The 13,436-nt window shown below is 28.2% G+C and overlaps 8 protein-coding genes across 8 annotated transcripts; 3 read left to right on the top strand and 5 right to left on the bottom strand.

The window, feature by feature from the left end:
• Positions 1-105: 105 nt before the first annotated feature.
• T552_03284 (hypothetical protein) lies at positions 106-993 on the top strand. The gene is made up of 6 exons (XM_018371793.1): positions 106-196; positions 261-358; positions 403-502; positions 547-738; positions 786-863; positions 908-993. The coding sequence occupies exons 1-6, from the start codon at positions 146-148 to the stop codon at positions 947-949; spliced, it is 561 nt and encodes a 186-aa protein (XP_018224594.1). The 5' UTR covers positions 106-145; the 3' UTR covers positions 950-993.
• T552_03283 (hypothetical protein) lies at positions 981-1,474 on the bottom strand. The gene is made up of 3 exons (XM_018371792.1): positions 1,287-1,474; positions 1,201-1,232; positions 981-1,151 (listed from the first exon to the last, which is right to left on the bottom strand). Exons 1-3 carry the CDS (start codon positions 1,427-1,429, stop codon positions 1,030-1,032), a joined length of 297 nt encoding a protein of 98 aa, XP_018224593.1. The 5' UTR covers positions 1,430-1,474; the 3' UTR covers positions 981-1,029.
• A 369-nt stretch (positions 1,475-1,843) lies between these two features.
• T552_03282 (hypothetical protein) lies at positions 1,844-2,413 on the bottom strand. The gene is made up of 2 exons (XM_018371791.1): positions 2,130-2,413; positions 1,844-2,084 (listed from the first exon to the last, which is right to left on the bottom strand). The coding sequence occupies exons 1-2, from the start codon at positions 2,367-2,369 to the stop codon at positions 1,890-1,892; spliced, it is 435 nt and encodes a 144-aa protein (XP_018224592.1). The 5' UTR covers positions 2,370-2,413; the 3' UTR covers positions 1,844-1,889.
• A 204-nt stretch (positions 2,414-2,617) lies between these two features.
• On the top strand, positions 2,618-7,381 carry T552_03281 (hypothetical protein). The gene is made up of 7 exons (XM_018371790.1): positions 2,618-2,909; positions 2,956-3,052; positions 3,101-3,211; positions 3,262-3,779; positions 3,826-4,829; positions 4,875-6,749; positions 6,799-7,381. The coding sequence occupies exons 1-7, from the start codon at positions 2,664-2,666 to the stop codon at positions 7,331-7,333; spliced, it is 4,386 nt and encodes a 1,461-aa protein (XP_018224591.1). The 5' UTR covers positions 2,618-2,663; the 3' UTR covers positions 7,334-7,381.
• A 66-nt stretch (positions 7,382-7,447) lies between these two features.
• T552_03280 (hypothetical protein) lies at positions 7,448-8,234 on the top strand (the record flags this gene model as incomplete). The annotated part of the gene is made up of 5 exons (XM_018371789.1): positions 7,448-7,564; positions 7,611-7,683; positions 7,728-7,926; positions 7,959-8,058; positions 8,103-8,234. 5 exons carry the CDS (start codon positions 7,448-7,450, stop codon positions 8,232-8,234), a joined length of 621 nt encoding a protein of 206 aa, XP_018224590.1.
• Positions 8,235-8,252: 18 nt separating this feature from the next.
• T552_03279 (hypothetical protein) lies at positions 8,253-9,866 on the bottom strand. The gene is made up of 8 exons (XM_018371788.1): positions 9,680-9,866; positions 9,431-9,632; positions 9,336-9,382; positions 9,071-9,291; positions 8,889-9,025; positions 8,766-8,848; positions 8,569-8,718; positions 8,253-8,519 (listed from the first exon to the last, which is right to left on the bottom strand). Exons 1-8 carry the CDS (start codon positions 9,825-9,827, stop codon positions 8,293-8,295), a joined length of 1,215 nt encoding a protein of 404 aa, XP_018224589.1. The 5' UTR covers positions 9,828-9,866; the 3' UTR covers positions 8,253-8,292.
• Positions 9,867-9,942: 76 nt separating this feature from the next.
• T552_03278 (hypothetical protein) lies at positions 9,943-11,351 on the bottom strand. Its single transcript, XM_018371787.1, has 3 exons — positions 10,855-11,351; positions 10,602-10,808; positions 9,943-10,557 (listed from the first exon to the last, which is right to left on the bottom strand). The coding sequence occupies exons 1-3, from the start codon at positions 11,303-11,305 to the stop codon at positions 9,989-9,991; spliced, it is 1,227 nt and encodes a 408-aa protein (XP_018224588.1). The 5' UTR covers positions 11,306-11,351; the 3' UTR covers positions 9,943-9,988.
• Positions 11,352-11,683: 332 nt separating this feature from the next.
• Positions 11,684-13,420, bottom strand: T552_03277 (hypothetical protein). Its single transcript, XM_018371786.1, has 7 exons — positions 13,399-13,420; positions 13,126-13,355; positions 12,980-13,084; positions 12,792-12,935; positions 12,593-12,741; positions 12,065-12,536; positions 11,684-12,009 (listed from the first exon to the last, which is right to left on the bottom strand). Exons 2-7 carry the CDS (start codon positions 13,329-13,331, stop codon positions 11,727-11,729), a joined length of 1,359 nt encoding a protein of 452 aa, XP_018224587.1. The 5' UTR covers positions 13,332-13,355; positions 13,399-13,420; the 3' UTR covers positions 11,684-11,726.
• Between the last annotated feature and the right edge of the window lie 16 nt (positions 13,421-13,436).

Here is a 13,436-nt window from a genome sequence, read left to right as displayed (position 1 = left end):
ACAAGTCTAAATAAAAATTAAGAAATAAACTTAATAAACTTAACAAATCTTAACAAATCTTAACAATTTATTAATAAATCTTAATATTTTTAATAATCGTTACGTTAAACATTGAGAAAAGTAAAAAAATATAAAAAGTTAAAATATGTCAAAAACAAGACTTGGAGAGGAATTTTGGAAAAAAACAGAGAAAGTTGTATGTATTTTTATATTTTTCTATATAAAAAAGGATTAAATAAGCTAATAAAATATTAATATAGAATGCAGAATTATTTGTTTTAACATATGGGTCAATTGTGGCACAATTATGTAAAGAATATGATGATTATGCTCAAGTCAATAAAGAACTTGATAATATGTATTTTCTAGAAGTATTTATTAAAGAAAATTGAGAAAATATAGGGGATATAATATTGGTGTACGATTAATTGAAGATTTTCTAGCACGAACAAATATAGGAAGATGCAAAGATTTTTGTGAAACAGCAGAAGTGATTTCAAAGGCATTAATTTTATAGAAAATTATATAAATTTCTGAAAAAGTTAGATAGGATTTAAACTTTTTCTTAATATTACACCAACAGTTGCAAATTTTTCACCAGATAATAAGCAATTTTCATTAATTTTTGATGAAAATCCTCTTTCAGATTTTGTAGAACTTCCAGATGATGGAAGAGCACAAGATGAACTTTGGTATTCAAATGTTTTATGTGGTGTACTCAAAGGTGCATTAGAAATGGTTATTCTTATATTTTTTAAAATAATTTTATTTATATAATTATATAGATACAACTTCAAGTTGAAGCACATTTTGTTAGTGATGTATTACGAGGAAACGATCATACAGAAATGCGAGTTGTTTTGGTATGGCTTTTATACATATGTTATTATTATTTATTTTGAAATAGATTAAAGTAATTGATGATGAATTACCTCCTTCAGAAATTTAAATATCTCTAAACTTACTATCTATACAAGAAATATCGAAACTATAATAAATATATATTTAGATATTTATACTACAATATATCTATTTTTTAGTTGTTTTATTATTAATTTCCATTGAATTTCCAATATATTCTTTCATCATTTCCTTTTCATTGTATAGTTTTTTATATTCATCCTTTATTTTATCTATTTCATTTAAAACATCTACATAATTTAATAGATCGAACATAACATAATCTTTATATATAAATACCGGATAATTCTTTTTGTTTTTCCTTAACAGATCTATTCATATTATTAAAATAAAGAACATACCATTATATTTAAATAGAAATGTACCTAATTAAATTTTCATGTTCTTCTAAATTACTAATTTCTGTCTCTGTTTGTGTTTCTGCTTCTGTTTCTTTATTTTCATCAATTTTTATACTTTCTTCATTAAATGGCAAATCTGATATTTCAGAACATGAAGAATCTTCCATTATTTCAATAACATCTTATTTTTATTTAAAAGTTTAAATCAAAATAATAATATAATAATAATAATATATATGATTAATATTTTAATTTCAAAAAAAAAAAACGAAATTTTAGATATAAACATTTCTAATAATGTTTAAAAAATACATACAGAAATATATAGTTTTATATTAGTACTTAAAAAATATCTTAATTAAACCTAGAGTATATCCTCTTTTTAAAAGAATAATATATACTTGTCAACAATAAATATCTAATAGTATTGTATTATAAAACATAAAATAATCCTTGCCAAACATATATCAAATAAATGAAATAATTATGCCATGTTATTAATCTTTTATCAAAAAAGTAATAATTAAATATCCTTTTATAGTAGAAATTATTATAAAAATATTTCTTCATATATTCATAACCTAAAAAATAAAAAAAACTTATGATTTTTTTTCAGTATTTAAGATATTAAGGTCTTTCTAATTTTTTCAAGATATCTTCTCTAGGTATTCCATGTGGTTTGGGTCGGAAAACATATGCAATTGAACAAATTGTACCCACAACTAATCCAAATGTAAATAAATGAAGAATAGCTTTCATTGTCGTAATATGAGGATGAATATCCATAGAAAACATCGAAAGAATTTCATCCTGTTCATGTAACTATTCTTAATTAAATTTTATATAAAATTAACAAAAAAAAATAACTGTTTCCCCAAATTTACGTCTTTCTGTTACATCAAAGTATTCCGGATCATATGGATTTCTTGTTTGTCTATTTATAAAAGGAACATTACTGGGATAATCTCCCATCATAGAATCTTCACTTTTAGAATGAATCGAGACTGATTTAACTCCATTATAGCATAAATAAACATTCCTATGTCTTTGTATTGGCGTTATAACTCTGCTTAAAAATGTCTGTCTAAAAAATATTTTTCCTCTCATAAAGTATAAAGTAACCCTTATTTATTTAAAAACCAATTTATGTGTTATTTTTACTTTTTTTTAAATTTAAAATTGTTTAATCGTAATTTAAATTTACAACATGAAATACATAAGAATTTAAATATCCAAGTCTATTTATTATTAGAATAAATGTTTAAGCTCTAATAAAGAAACTGTTAAGTATCTTAAAGATGAAACAGGTTTTATAAAGGAATAATAAAGGAGGAGATATAAATAGAAAAATAACATTTAACATGTAAATTTAGAGAATCAGTGTTAAGTTATATTTCAAGAATGTCAGTTGGAAAAAAGCGGAAGAATGACATAGAAGAAGAAGATAATAAGAAAAGATGTGTTGATCAGTCGGATATTATAGAATTTTATGATAGTGTAAACACAGAAGGTCAAGAAAAATTAAAAAATAATTATTATGAACAAGATGATAGAATTTGTCAATTATATGATTTAGAAAAGTTTAATAAGGTTAATGAATGTAATTCTAAGGAAGAAAGTCAAGATAATAGCGAAAATGATAGAAAGGTTATGAGTTAAATAATATAAAATAAATAAATTAATATAGTAGTAGTTTTGTGAAGAAAATAATGATATATCTAATAATTCGGAGAAGGAGTCATATTGTTTTTTACAGGGAGAAAAAACGAATATTTCAGAGTTAAATGAAGGTAATATTATGAATAAATAATGAAATTATGTATTTAAGGAATATATAGACCCTAAAAAAATCAATGGAGAAGAATTTACTAATTTAAAATATGAATCATTAAGTGATGGTTCAGATATAAGTTGCAAGGATAAAAGTCCAGAATTTGTAGATACATATAGTTTGCTTCTATTATTATATTATTTTTTTCAGAAAAATTAACAATTTTAGATCCTAATCGTCGTCTTCCAACACTGAAAATTAAAGTTAAAGTGCCGTCACCTATTATTACACATCCATTTCATGTTTTATTGATGAAGAAATATGATTCTCTTGATGATTATATGTCATCATTTTTAATTCTTAATAACGAAGAGATTCCAGTTAATACAGCGCCTTCATTGGCTAAAATAGAGGCAAAACTTCTTAATAAAATAGAACAAGCAAAATTAAAAGGATCTTTATGCAAATCATCAGCTTTAATGATTAAAAAATCAATTGAACCAGTTCGTACACTTGATCATTTAGATCATCTTATTTCTCATGCTATATATTTCTCTAAACTTGTTGCTAATGAAAGGAGAACCAACATATCTAGAGCTAGAAAGATATCTGGGATGATAATATCGTATTTTAAAAGACTTTCTGGGGCAGATGAGAAAGAAAAAAAAGAGGCTGAAAAGAAGATAAGACAACTAGCTAAAAAGACATCTTTAGAAGTTAAGAAAAAATGGAAGCTTATAGAAAAGGTTATCCTATTTTTTGTATAAGGTTATATGATTTAATTTTTAATAGGAAGTTCGAAGAAGAAGAATGGAAAAGTTGGAAGAAGAGCAAAGAAAAGTAGGGAAGCTGCATTTAAACAAGATTCTTGAACATTCTGCACAACTTCTTGAAGCTCAAAGGGAAGGAATTAGACAGGGTTCTGATTCTCAAAACCAGAAAACGAAAAATATTAAAGATTTTAATATAAATGGTTATGAAAATAACGCCAAGGAACATGATTCTACTAATAAAAAATATCGTCATAAAATATCTTGTATTGAAGATGATGAATTGCCTTCAGAAAATTTGAAAATTAAACATTCAATTATTTCTAATCAGCTAATGAATGATTCAAATAATTCTACTGATGACGAGTCCAACAAAAGTCAAGCCGATTCAGATACAAACTCATCGAGTACGACTGGTAATATATCGTTCATTGAAGATGACATTCAACATAGCGATAAAAGTGATAGAGCTTCTTGCGAAAGAGATTTTGAAAGTTCTCATGAAACAGATGAAATTGATGAGACTGATACTACTATGGATTCAGAATATGATGAAGACAGTGAATATGATAGCAATGAAGAAGGGCCTGGATTAGCTTTTCTTTATATGGATGAAAATATACAAGCAAATTCTTTACCTGCTTCAGCTAATAGTAAAGAATCTAATACTTATAGTTCAATTGATGTTGAAGACTCAGAAGCAGAAGAATACGATGATGAGGAAGGAGAAAAAGATGATTATATAACTCAGAATTCTAATGATGATAACATAAAAGAAATTGATAAAAAATTAACAAACTCTGAAAAATCATCCTCTGATTTAGAAGCAGAAGGCTTAAGTACATGTGATAAAAATGAGATAAATGATGGATCTATTTCTGATAATAAAAAATCTCAACAGAAAATCCCTATTCCATTTTTACTTCGTGGTACACTTCGTGAATATCAATATGCAGGGCTAGAATGGCTAGTTGGTCTTTATTCGAATTCAGTCAATGGGATTTTGGCTGATGAAATGGGATTAGGGTAATTGTTTTTCTTCTGTTTGTTTTCTTTAATGCTTTTTTTTAGGAAAACAATTCAAACTATTGCATTATTATCATATTTGGCCTGTGAAAAAGAAATTTGGGGACCTCATCTTATAGTCGTACCAACAAGTGTTATGTTAAATTGGGAAATGGAATTTAGTAAATTTGCACCAGGATTTAAGGTTTTAACATATTATGGTAATTTGAATCAACGTAAAAATAAAAGGAAAGGATGGTATAAGCCGGATACATTCCATATTTGTATTACATCATATCAACTTGTCATTCATGATCAGCAACCTTTTCGTAGAAAAAAATGGCATTATTTAATATTAGATGAAGCTCATAATATTAAAAATTTCCGTTCTCAAAGATGGAAAGTATTATTGAATTTCAATACAGAAAGACGTCTCTTATTAACAGGAACACCATTGCAAAATAATCTTGCTGAATTGTGGTCTCTTTTATATTTTTTAATGCCACATGGGTTATCAGAATCAATGGCAATTGATTTTGCTAATTTAAAAGATTTTCAGGAATGGTTCTCTAAACCTATTGATAGAATGATAGAAAATAACAATGATACTGTCGATAGTGATGTTCAAAATCAGATATCTAAGCTTCATCAGCTTTTACGACCATATCTTCTGCGCCGACTTAAAGCTGATGTTGAAAAACAAATGCCTAAAAAATATGAACACATACTTTATTGTCGTCTATCCAAACGACAACGTTATCTTTATGATGATTTTATGTCAAGAGCAAAAACAAAAGAAACTTTAGCATCAGGAAATTTTCTTAGTATTATTAATTGCTTGATGCAATTGAGAAAAGTTTGCAACCATCCTGATTTATTTGAGATTCGACCTATTGTAACGTCATTTGCTATGTCACGTTCTGTTGTTGCTGATTTTGAAATTAAAGACTTTCTTATTCGCAAACGTTTATTGGATCAAGATCCATTTTACAATTTGAATTTGGACTTTTTAAATCTTATTATTGTAAAGAATGAAGACAAATCACATATAATGATGAATGAAATACGATTACATTGTGCAAATAACGAAATATTGGAATATATAGAATCTTTAAAATCTACTATAGACTATACTGTTTCAGAAAATTATTATAACTTTAAAGAATATAAAAATTATGTTATTCAAAGAACAAAAATTTCAAAACTTCAAAAAATTCAGCATTTTAATTATCTCAATCATATGCGATGTCAATCATATTCAATATATGGCAGTGGCTTGATTCAATTTTGTTATATTTCAACTAATAAAATATTAAATATGAAAGAAAAAACTAAACCCGAAGATACTATGAATCTTTTTTGGAAAACTAGTAACTTTTTGTCAGAAGCAGTATTGGATCTCCAACAAAGGATTGATTCTATGGATATATTATTACAAAAGTATTCATGTGTTACACCTGGAGTCGTTGCTACAGACTTAAATTCATTTTTACTGCATGGAATTTCACAACCACTATTAAACTTAATTCAACAAAAATATACAAATATTCTTCATCCAATGCAAGTTAGATTATCTATTGCATTTCCAGATAAAAGACTTCTTCAATATGATTGTGGAAAATTACAAAAACTTGTTGTACTTCTTCGTGAGCTTCAAGCAAAGAACTGTAGAGCACTTATTTTTACACAAATGACACGTGTATTGGATATTTTAGAGCAATTTTTAAATATTCATGGATATAAATATTTAAGACTAGATGGTGCTACTAAAGTTGAACAACGTCAGATCCTAACCGAAAGATTTAATAATGATTCAAGAATATTTGTTTTCATTTTGAGCACAAGGAGCGGAGGTTTAGGTATTAATTTAACAGGTGCAAATACAGTGATTTTTTATGATTCTGATTGGAACCCATCTATGGACAGACAATGCCAAGACAGGTAATTTTATATTATTAATACAGTATATATCTAATTTCATTTACTTTAGATGCCATCGTATTGGGCAAACACAAGATGTACATATCTATCGGTTTGTATCTGAATATACTATTGAAGAAAATATATTATTAAAAGCAAATCAAAAGCGAATACTGGACAATTTAGTTATTGGAGAAGGTTATTTTACTACTGATCACTTAAATAAAATTAATTGGCGTGATATTATTCAAGCAAATATTAAAACTGATGATACTTTACAAAATGAAAAAAACTTAGAACGTATGTTAATGGCTACTGAAGATGAAAATGATGCTATTGCTGCTAAAATCGCAAGTCATGAAATGAATACCGATGCTATTGATTTCGCTGAACCAACTACCATTATTTCTAATCAAGATCTTACAAAAAATACATCTCAAACTATACAAAAATCTAATATTGCAAATACAACACAAGAAAACCATTATGTATCAACATATAATGATTTATATAATACGAATACCCATTCAACGCCTGAACCCAGACATATTGATGAATATATGTTAGATTTTATAACTATCGAAGGTTGTTCTGATGAATGGTGATTTTAATTTAGATCTAGAAAATACATTTTGTCGACATTGATTTATATATAGTTTTTTACGTTGTATATACCTTTATATTAATTTTTTTGAAAACATTATTTATAGCCTTATTTTATGGGAATCCTTATAAATACTGAGTCATCTCAGATTCCTGCTGAACTTAAAGATATTCTTCAGCGTATAGATGATATTAAACAAGAGCTTCAATCATTAAGTCAAGTGCTATCTCAGGTTTTTCTTAGAACTATATAGCCTTAAACATTAATATATCTTAAAGAATAATGTTAATATGGAGACGTCTTTAATAGATGAAGAAGGCTTTCCAAGGTCTGATATAAATATTGTTGAAGGTAGACTCTTATATATATTCTCCATATGTTATAAACCTTTTAAGTACGAATGGCAAGAGCACGAATAAACAGGCTTAGAAATGATTATCGGGAATTAACAGATAGTATGGAGACTATACTTCATGATATTCATGTATTAAATGGACCTTCAATTGTTCAAGAGCCTATTTATAGGCCTTTTGCAAAGGTTAACTATATTATGCATAAATCACCGGCTTATTTGGCAGGGCTTCATGAAGGAAGGTATTAAGTATGTATTGGTATGTTTTTTGAAGTATTTTATTAGGTGATTTAATCAAAAAATTTGGTACGGTTCATGCAGGAAGTCATGATACAATATCAGCAGTTTCACGACTTGTTCAGGCATCAGAAAATGTATAAAAATTGATATAAATATTAATATTTAATAACTAGTTTAGAAAGAAATAGAAATATTAGTTGTTCGAAAAATAGATAGTAAAGAAACAGATATTAACCTTGTTTTAATACCTCAAAAAGACTGGGGAGGAGGTGGAAGCCTAGGTGCATATATTGTTCCTATAAATTCATAAAAATACTTATATAATTGTGTATAATTTGTGTTGAAAAAAATCAAAAATATGATCCTACTTAAACGAAGTTCAAAAAAGGATGTTGTAAAGCAGACTTTGACTGAATTCTTTCAGAAGGGTTAAGTGTTAAACATTTTTCTAGAAAATCTAATGCAAAATTAACAATTAAGTTATCTTCTCCATCAAATATTGAATAATTATCATTAATTGAAAATACTTTGATTAATTGCCACCAAGCAATTCTTGAATCAGGAACTGAAGGTATATTATCATCAAAAGAACAATCTAAAATGTAAATAAATAGCTTAATTGAGATGTATATATATGTATATACCATGTAACCGAGCACAGTTTTTCATTTCTTGCCGACCAAATATATGTGTTAATTCAACAAGTGCATCTATGTCATTTTCACTTTGAAAAAGAGGAAATCTCTTAATGAAAAAAATCAAAAGAATAATTCCTGCTGACCAAACATCAATTGCTTAAATATTAGTAAATAATTAGTAAATTGATATATCTAGAAAATACCGCAACGTTGACTTTTGCAACGAAAAAGAACTTCAGGTGCCCTAAATCCTCTTGTTCCTCCTCTTTCTCCTCTTTTGCATGGCCTTTCAAATATTAAATATACAACAATTGTATTTAATATACCTTAAATCCTTCTTAATATAAGCATTATTCGGTTCTAATAATTTAAATGACTCCATATTTTCCTTATCAAGAAAACTTGGATTATTTGACATATATTTTTTACTGCAAGTGCATGATGTATCAAATTCATTTTCCCACTGAACTCATATAAATCATTTTATTCATAAAAATCACATATTTACTTGTGCTAATCCAAAATCTACAAGAGATCCTTTTTTAGAAAATGGATTCCAACAAAAATTGGCCGGCTTAATATCCCTATGAATAATTGAAAGCTCATGAACAGAGCTTAATGCCCGGAAAAGCTCACGAATATAAATTGAAACATCTGATAATGTATAACTTAGATAAAATTCCCTAAAATCAGAATGCATAATATATGGCAAAACAATCAACACTTGATCTAAAATTCATTACAAATACATTCATATCTAGACATATTTCTACCCTGATATCGAAATGCCGTAATTGCACATGTTACTGATGGTTTACCTCTATATATTCAATTAAATTATCTTCAAAAGATAATATTTCATTTCTACTTTAATTCATTAAGTATTTTAAGCTCCTTCACAATCCTATGACTTGATTGTGTTGGATAGATCTGCTTAATTGCCACATAACGTGTTTGCTGCACTGAAAGTCTTGTACAATATCTTAGACTATTAATTCCTTTTTCCCATGAAGAATTGTCATATTCATGATATTTCAAATCAATTGCTTTAAAAACACAGCTAAAAGTCCCTATTCCACATAATTATAGGCCTTTTTTCGCCTTTAAATACTCGTACCATAACCAATTAGCTTTAAAACATGGTATTGTTCTTCAAGACTTGGAACTGCTGATAAAAGAGCTTCAATTTCACGTATAGAGCTCTTATCAACGTCATTAGAGAGCTTAATCTTTGTATTTTTCTTGATTAAACTTGTATGAATCATCAAGCTTAAATTAAGGTAAGCGATAAGGCTTATCAGAAAAATAGTAGATAAGGATAGTAAAAAAAAAAAATGTATTAAATAGAAAAGAAGAATATGAAAGCATAAATAATTGATTTAATAGAAGAATAAATTGTGAATGATATGTTTATGGAATGAGGAAGCTAAGTTTGTATTCCTTGTAACTGTATTTCTTTAAGAAGCTGAGAGCGTTTTGGAGTTTTGAGATCTTTTTTTAATTTGGTAGGACTTTTTGAAAGAGAAGAGCGTATTATCGTTTTACGTGGGGATTTTTGAGTATTTGAAGTGTTTTCTTTATTTTCGTTAGAGTTAGTATCTAAAGATAAGTCGTTTTGAGATTGAATTAAAGAAGGATAAATATTGTAAGATGAGCCAGAATCGATATGATGAATAATTGATGTAGTATTTTCAGATAAAGAATCAGAAAAAGGTTGAGTATTGATTGGTATGGTGAATTGTGATTTGTTTAAATCGAAAGATGAAGAAGGTAAAGGATTAAAGTGTGTAACATTTTCGATTTGATCTTCAACACTAGTTGTTATTTGCAAATTTGTATCAGAAAGAGAACTTTGAGGTGAATTATTGTTGGGAAGCGGAAGAGGTACATCGTTTGATTGATAGTTTAAATATGAATTAGGTGAAAAGCATGAAAGAGTATAGCTGTTAACAGGACGAAAGGATGGATAAGAAATACCTGATGCTTCTAAAAGTTCTAAAAAATATTTATCAAAAATTCCTTATAATAAAAAGAATTACCTGATTCTGTATATTGAAACATAAAGCATACAATGTTACGAACTCGTTTAAATAATGGTCGAACATTTTCACGTGTTTTCAACCATCCTTCTGATAAAATCACTTTAATCGATGAAAAATCAGGCGGTATTGCATATCCCGTAAGACTAGATATATTTTCCAATTTATGACATGGAAAATAAAATCTGTGAGACGTATTATTATGATCTCAAAAAAAAATCAATCATATAAAAATATTTCCTTTATTACACACCGTTATAACTATCAATAACAATCGGCCATTTAGAATGCGGTAACATAAGCTGATATGTAATAGGTATTCCATCAATATACACCCGCGCCTCAAACATAGGTATATATGCAACATTTTCTTCCGGTTCAGGTGGCATCGATGCCATCGGTCTAGATATATGTGGTAACGTCCATGAATGCAATGATATTTTCATAGGATCCGACGGTGAAAGACATGGAATAAACGTTGTAACCGTTGGAAGCGTTAACGTGGTATATGTATCAAATAAATTCGTATTTGAATTTATACCAAGATTATCCGAATTTACTTGGCTATTTAAGAACTTTTGGTGGTTATTTAATGCCGTTATATGGTCTGGATCATGCGTCAAACAGAATGATGTCCGGAACTCTGGTATAGGAACCCTCCGGTTTAAAGGAAAAATTAAGCAATCAAAGTCTGCATAACGCATCCTTATAATAATTCTATGAATATCTTTCTATTTAATGTCTTTTTTATTAGTTTATTATTAGTTAAAAATTGATTATTTTTAACTCTGCTTAGATAAGGTTAATCGAAACATAAAATATTAAGGTGTAGATAAAGAGATAGATAAAGAGATAGATAGACCATAAATAATATATATTAATATATACAAATATATATGTAAAGTATTGCATTAAAACAATACTATTTAAATAAATTGTCTAAAGAGTAAAATACAAAATTAAAAACAAAGACAAAAAATAAATTGTAAATAAGAGAACAAAGTTTATCAAAATCCAGTACAATTTCCTTATCGTCATCAATCAAAATAACAAAAAGAGCCGTATAAAATTAATAAAAAGTTAACAAAAACAAGTTAGTTATATTTGAGTGAATAGATAATAAAATCATTGAGCATAGACGCCATGGAAACTGCTCCTATCAGCTTCTAATCTATCTAGTCGTGCGTTTCGTGTAGCAGAATATAATTCATTCAATAAAGTTACTGGAATGGGATCCATGGGATTTTGTGAGCCCGACAACTGTCCTGGCTGTGCAGGTAATGGTTGTCCTGGTTGTTGTGGTGGATGCATATGCGCTGCATTAGGATTAATAGGAGCAAAATTAGAATAAGCATGTTGAGGTGGAAGTCCTAAAGATGCATAGGGAACAGGAGGAGGAGGGTTAGGTCTAAAGATAAATATATGAATAAGAAAATAATGTGAAAAAAAGAAAGAAAACATACCTGTAAGGTGTACCTATAGGTCCTGAATTATTTTGACTTCTTCCCCATGAAAGACGAACTCTAGAATTACCAATAGGATAACCTTGCATTTGATTGATAGCCATTTCAGCAGCATGTCTTTGTACGAATTGAACAAAACCACAACCTTTACCAGGAGGAATTTTTACATATGTAATTTCACCAAAACCCTGAAAAAAGCTACGTAATTCGTCTTCAGTAACATAACTTGAAAGACCACCAACAAAAACAGTAGTATTATTAGGATCTGTAAATTGATTCATAGGTTGAGGCGCTCCATAATAACCCAAAGGAGCCATACCCATATGCATCATACTCATATGGTTCATCCCTGGTTTATTTTTAGGTGTTGCTGTAGAAATACGTATAGGACGATTTCCACAATATACACCTTGCATTTCTGTAAGAGCACGTCTTTGATCCATTTCATCTGAAAATCGAACAAAACCATAACCTAAAAATAATTACATCAATATATATAAAAAAAATATACACAAATAGTTTCTCAACCTCTTGACATTCCAGATACAAGATCTGTCATAATTTTTGCCGATTTACACGATGGATACCGACTTTGAAAAAGAGATACAAGCAAATATTCATTAACTTCTGGACCTAAATCACCAACAAAAATAGAAAACTCCGGCTCACGATCATCCCTAAAAAATTAATTTAATACCCTATCAATTATAAAAATAGATTTTTATACTTTCTATCTGAAAGACCACCTCCAGAGGCCCAATTAAGCTTAAATAACCGAGTAGTTCCCGGTATAATCGTCCCATTTAATGAAAGAGCCTTTGATGCCGCCGCAGTACTTGAAAAATCAACAAAACAATAACCAGCATTCGAACTATATCCTCCATTAATCACTTTAAAAAATATATTAAAACATGCCCAGAAAACTTATCACGTATCATTTTTACATTTACTTGTTCACCTAAATTAAACCAAACTTGACGAATAAACGCTTCATCTACCCATGGCTCAAGTTCTCCCATCCTTATATATTATTAAGAAAATATTATAAAAAAAAAATGTACCAAAGTGCAGTCTTATTCTCCCCTTGCAATGGTGATTGTGATGCCGGAATTTGCCCATTATTTATATTCTGTGATACTGCATTTGATGTTTGAAAGGTAGGTGACGATACATTTGTTGGCGGTACTATTTGGTTATTCTGACTTGGTGCAGTTGATACCGAACTTGACGGCGTATTCCCTTTGCCATAATCATAGTTAAAAGACATCCCTTATAAATATCTATTTCCCTCCTAATTTATCTTTAAAATTGCCTTAACATTAACTCTTTATAACTTTGATCCAAAACTATCCCAATTTCCTCACAAAAAATT

Source organism: Pneumocystis carinii (assembly GCF_001477545.1).
Source record: "Pneumocystis carinii B80 chromosome Unknown supercont1.15, whole genome shotgun sequence".
Taxonomy (NCBI): Eukaryota; Fungi; Ascomycota; class Pneumocystomycetes; order Pneumocystales; family Pneumocystaceae; genus Pneumocystis; species Pneumocystis carinii.
Note: the sequence above shows the minus strand (reverse complement) of the source record. Positions and strands in the feature narration are given on the sequence as shown.